Source organism: Macadamia integrifolia, unplaced genomic scaffold, assembly GCF_013358625.1.
Source record: "Macadamia integrifolia cultivar HAES 741 unplaced genomic scaffold, SCU_Mint_v3 scaffold2953, whole genome shotgun sequence".
In the NCBI taxonomy this organism is placed as follows: Eukaryota; Viridiplantae; Streptophyta; class Magnoliopsida; order Proteales; family Proteaceae; genus Macadamia; species Macadamia integrifolia.
Genome location: NW_024869084.1, coordinates 12,403 through 17,883, shown reverse-complemented (window position 1 = coordinate 17,883; position 5,481 = coordinate 12,403). Strand labels below are relative to the sequence as shown.

At 46.0% G+C, this 5,481-nt stretch overlaps 1 protein-coding gene across 1 annotated transcript in view; it reads left to right on the top strand.

Annotated features, from left to right (window-relative positions):
- The first annotated feature begins 1,231 nt into the window (after positions 1-1,231).
- Positions 1,232-5,481, top strand: part of LOC122067518 (E4 SUMO-protein ligase PIAL2-like) — a 14,547-nt gene continuing 10,297 nt past the window's right edge. Inside the window, exon 1 of the mRNA XM_042631367.1 lies at positions 1,232-1,569. Coding sequence (XP_042487301.1) covers positions 1,361-1,569 — 209 coding nt within the window. The 5' untranslated portion in view covers positions 1,232-1,360. The remainder of the gene's footprint in view (positions 1,570-5,481) is intronic.

Sequence of the window (5,481 nt, the reverse complement as noted above, 5' to 3'; positions counted from 1 at the left end):
AGAGTCGTTGAACACCAATAGTTTCATTAATGAATTTTCTTAGACATCCATCAAGTTTGTCAAATGTCCGTGATATCTTGAAGCTGTCTTCCAAACCTTGAGACTAAGTATCTAGGATCTACTTCTCTTGGCTCAAACGTCTATGAGTTACATTGGACTTATGTCATATCTTGCGGGCATCCATAATATCTTGTGGATGTCCACAATGACTCATTGGCATCCTGTGATAGAAGATCCTAGAGTGTTTTAAGATACTCTAAGCTCGGGCATCCATCCTTGTTTATAGCTTTCCGTGAGATATAGGAGTTGAGTCCAAGCCTCTTTTAAATTGCTAGGTCAACTTTATATGTTTGGGTACTGTTTCATCAAGGCTTTGGTGACTTATTTTAGAGGTTTTTAGGTTAGAGAGAGATACAATAGGATTATACAATATTCACAAATTAAAGTACAAAAAATCCTATGTCTGAAGCTTGAAATCTTCATGATGCTTCCAAGTCTCATTACATATGGAATGACTTGCATTTAGTTATCGAAATTCTTCTTTGATGCATGTTAATCTTCTTGAATAATTGGGATTGTATAAATTTGTTCTACAATCACAAACATATTAATAATCCCATGGATCATCATTAGTTTCATCACAACCAGATGGAATCAACAAAAACCCTAGAATAACAACACAAATATTTTCATACAGTTATAAGCTCCATTCCAAATTGAAATATACTTACACCCCCCAAAAAAAAAAAATATTTGTTTAAAAATAAAAACAAAAATTCTAAATATATTTATGATCACAAGAAATTTGAACCTTGTAGGACTTAATACACCCCGAGTGTAGCTCCACTAGTCCAAAGGTGCCTGTGTATTAATAGACGTCCCTAATTTGAGTATTCTGACGATTCACCTATTAAATGGGTTAGGTGTGGTTGAATGTAATTGGATTTATCCGTGCCTTCAACTTTAAAGCCCCAACTAGTTGAAAGGATTCCTCATTAGAACACCCACACAAAAAAAAAAAAAAAAAAAAATCCATTTTTCTTTTCCCTCCATTCCAAACTTGTCCTTATTAGCTGGACTCAGACAGCGAAACCTACTAATAACACTAGCTGGTTTTACACACCATGAGAAAGGGCATTTCCGTTATTAAGTAGAAAAAGAAACCTATTTTTAAACCGACTTAAATACTCGCTCGACAAGAAACCAGTTACCGTAAAAGAGGTGCCTTCTTATTTCATTTATGTCGAGAGAAACAAAAAGGCTGCGAAGCCGAAACTACCAGAACTCCAGAACCATCCCTTACCTGGGAAACCTCAGTGGTCACTGTAGTGAGAGAGAGAGAGAGAGGAGTGGTTTTTGAATGGCAGGAGCTATAACTCAGCGGCCGCCGGGTTCGAGCGCCGGTGGAGCTGTTGCTGGTGCTGGTCAAGTTCACACAGCTTCGCAGCGGCAGAGTTATGTGAATAACTCGGTTCACATTTCGGGCGTGGCTACACGTTTAGCCATGCACATCGCTGGACATCGGTCGGATCCTTATGAGTTCGTCCAACTTTGCCTCGCATTATCCAGGTTTTTTTTTTCTCTTATTTTAGTTTCTTTATCTCTTTTAGCTTTTTCATTTTATTTCTGGTTTGAAATTTTGTAATTTTGATGTGATTTGTATTTGAGTTGTTTTGTGGGTTATGTTCATCAAATTGAGGATGAGAGTGAGGCTATTGTACTGAACTATAATCGAATCGTAGGACTTGAATTTTGGATTAGCATTGGGATTTGAGTATTTTTTGGGTCAGTCTTGGCGTGGATAGTATTCATGGATAATCAAGATTTAAAATCTTTTTTTTCTAATCAATTGATTGCTGTAGTGTTGTGAGTATATTGTAAATAGAGTTCTTCTGGTTGTACATGTCGCTGATTAATGTGTTTGGGTTCCTCCGAAAGGGGGTTTGGGGAATAATTTTGTCTAATAGGTCATATGTGTCCCAATCTTTCTCTACTTTCTTTTTTTTGTATGAGTCACGGGGATTGCAATTCTGGCACTGAAAACGAAAAAAAGAAAAGAAATTAAGGTAAAGAACCATTTGGAAGAGTTGCATTTAGTAGTAGTGAATAATCATTTATCCCTAAAAGATAGGTATTAAGGAATTAGCTCCCATTTTGGTTGAAGTTGTTTTAGGTTAATAGCGGATTATGTTTTTTGAGGGCCTTTGGTTGATTTCTGGTTGATACGACCAAATTGACTATCCAGTAGGGAAAGGACACGTGTCGCCAACCTGGACACATGTCACCCACCTGATAGAGGCTGCCAGGACTCTACCACGTCAACCGCGTGAAGAGAATATCCCCCACGAAGGGGTAGGACGTATCAGAGTAGGACTCTAAAGGGAAAGGAGGTAGACTCAAGGAAGACTCCTCCTAGGAAAGGGGAAACCCTAAACCCTAAGAGCTATATAAGAAGGCCCGGAAGAAAGGGAAAGGTAAGCATTAATACCCACACCATTACTCCTATAACAAAAACTGTGCGGCCAATCCCTAACTTGAGCATCGAAGGACTAACCCCGGACAAAGCTCCGGGCCTCTGCTGTCTGTGCTTGTGTAGGGTCAGCTCATACGGATTTTTGGCAGCAACAGATTGGCGCCGTCTGTTAGAACGACAGTAATGATGGGGAGAACCTACAATCGCAAGAAGACGAAAGCAGCATCGAACATGAACATGGGGGAGGAGGAACCTTCAGGAGGGCTCCCTCCCTCGACGGAAAATGGGCGAGAAAGGCTGAACGATGGTCTGGAAGGTTCCGTGAGGTACCAGCATTCGGCCGGATATTTGGTGCGTGGAGATAGTGATCCTCCCCCCCTCCTGGAGCATAAGAATATGTGACAAGGGAGCAGTTCGAAGCCCTCCATGACAAATATGACCGAATGGCCGAGGCAATGAAGGAGGTCTCCAAAGCTGTCTCTCAGAAGACCGGCGGAGCGCCACAAGGCCCCCGCATCCAGCCCATTAGAGCTCGAGACGAGGATCGGAGCAGTACGGGATCAATAAGGTCCGGCCGTAATCCTCGAAACCGAGCAACGGGGGAAAGTCCCGCACCCAGGGGAAGGACGCAGCGTGCCGCCGGAGACTGATATAAGGAACCACAACAAGGAGATGAACAAAGACACGAGGACTCAGGGTTGAAGCGGATGATCCTGGACCTGAAAGATGAGATCAAGAAGGTGGCAGAAAATTAGATGGGAGCTCGCGAGCCAGACCTCACTAATGACACAGCTCTAGCTGATTAGGTCATGAGGGACCCGCTCCCGATTGGCTCTCCTGCCAAAGTACGACACCTACGACGGGTTTGGGGACCCCGTCGATCATCTGGAAGGCTTCAAGGTGGCCATGCAGTTCCATCGAGTCTCGGAAAACATCATGTGTCGCTCCTTGCCGTTGACGTTCAGAGGAGCGGCAAGGCTATGGTACAACCGTCTGCCGACGAAGTCGATCCACAACTTCAGCAATCTAAGCTACTACTTCGTGAAGGGATTCTCCAGCAACCAACCCCTTCAGAAGACTACGTTGAACTTGACCAACGTCAAGCAACATGAAGGAGAATCACTGCGGAATTACATGAAGCGCTTCCAACAAGAGAAGATCACGATCAGAGGTCTGGACCCGAAAGAAGAGTTCACAGCCTTGCTAGGAGGCGTCAAGGATAAGGAACTGAAAAGGTCTTTGGCGAAGCATACACCGAGGAATCTGGCCGAGCTGAGAGCTCGGTGCGATAAGTACATCTAAATGGAAGAAACCCTCCAAGCCGATGAAGAAGCTGAAAGGAAGACGGTAAGGAAGAGGCTCTCAAGGGCCGACGACAAACCCTCCGAAGAAGGCAAAAGACAAAAGTCTGAGTGTGGTCGGGCACCCAGTCGACCAAGGAAGTTCGAGAAATACGCACCCCTGAACCGGAGACGAACGGAGGTACTGATGCAGATAAAGGACTCCCCCGGATGCCAGGGCCATGAAGTGGCCAGGGAAGATGAGACGACACCCCGAGAGACGCAATATGAACAGATATTGCCACTTCCACAGAGACCATGGTCACGACATCGAAGATTGTTGGCACCTCAAGGGGGAGATAGAAGGAATGATCCGAAGAGGATATCTAGGCTGATTCGTGGACCGCGAAAAGGAGGATGCCTAAGACGGTAATGACCGTAGGGATAACCGTCGGAGAGATGGCAGAGGCCGCTATGAGGGAAGGGGGCCTGCCCGCAGAGGCAATCAGGAACGGCGAAGGGACCAGACACCCGAGGAAGCTGACCATCGCCTCCGAGATGAGCATAAGAGCCCAACTAGAGTTATAGCGACCATTTGTGGAGGCCTAGCAGCTGGAGAAAGTCCAGTCTCGGCCAGGAAAGCAAAAGCCTATGCGAGAAGTGTGCATGTGGTTGAATGGTCGAACAAGAAGGCGAGGACAGGGACGGTTATTTCCTTCTTAGACGACGACCTAGAAGGGGTGCACACCCCGCACGATGTTGCCCTGGTAGTCACCATGACCATAGCGGATTGCAAAGTGAAGAGGATCCTAGTGGATAACGGCAGTTCAGTTGATATCCTGTTCCTGGAAGCTTTCCGGAAGATGGGCCTGGACGAAGGAAAGTTGAAGAAAGTTGAACACCCGTTGCAGGGATTCTCCGGCGTCCCAGTAAAAGTGGAAGGATGCGGAATCATTAGTCAAGAAGTGCGTCAAGTGCCAGATGTTTGCCCCCGTTCCCAGGCTACACTCTACCGAGCTCTCATCTCTATTGAGCCCAATACCATTCGCCATGTAGGGAATCGACATCCTAGGCCCATTCCTCCTGGCCACGAGACAAAGGAAATTTGTCGTGGTGGCAGTAGACTACTTCACGAAATGGGCAGAAGCCGAAGCATTGGCGATGATAACCGAAAAGAACATAAGGGACTTCTTCCAAAGGGCAGTAGTCTATAGATTTGGAATCCCTCGGGTTGTGGTAACGGACAATGGAACTCAGTTCGCCAATCCGACCTTCGGCTTGTTCTGTGATGCCCTTGGCATTGACCACAGGAAAACCTCGGTCGGTTATCCACCGACCAACGGGCAGACAAAGGTAACCAACCGTACACTGCTTCAAGGAATAAAGAAGAGACTGGATGACGCCAAAGGACTATGGGCAGACGAGTTGCACCACATCCTCTGGGCTTACCGTACTACTGAGAGATCGACCACCGGAGAAACACCCTTCATTTTAACATACGGCACTGAAGCTGTACTTCCAGTGGAGATAGGGGCCATTACCCATCGGATTCAGTACTACAATTAAGAGGAAAACGATGGAGGGCTTCGAGCGAATTTAGACCTCTTGGCCGAAATCAGAGACACTTCGCAAGAAAGGATGGCCGCTTACCAACAGAGGGTTGCGAGGCACTACAACACCAAAGTTCGAAAGAACGAGTTCAGAATGGGTGACCTCGTCCTCAGAAGG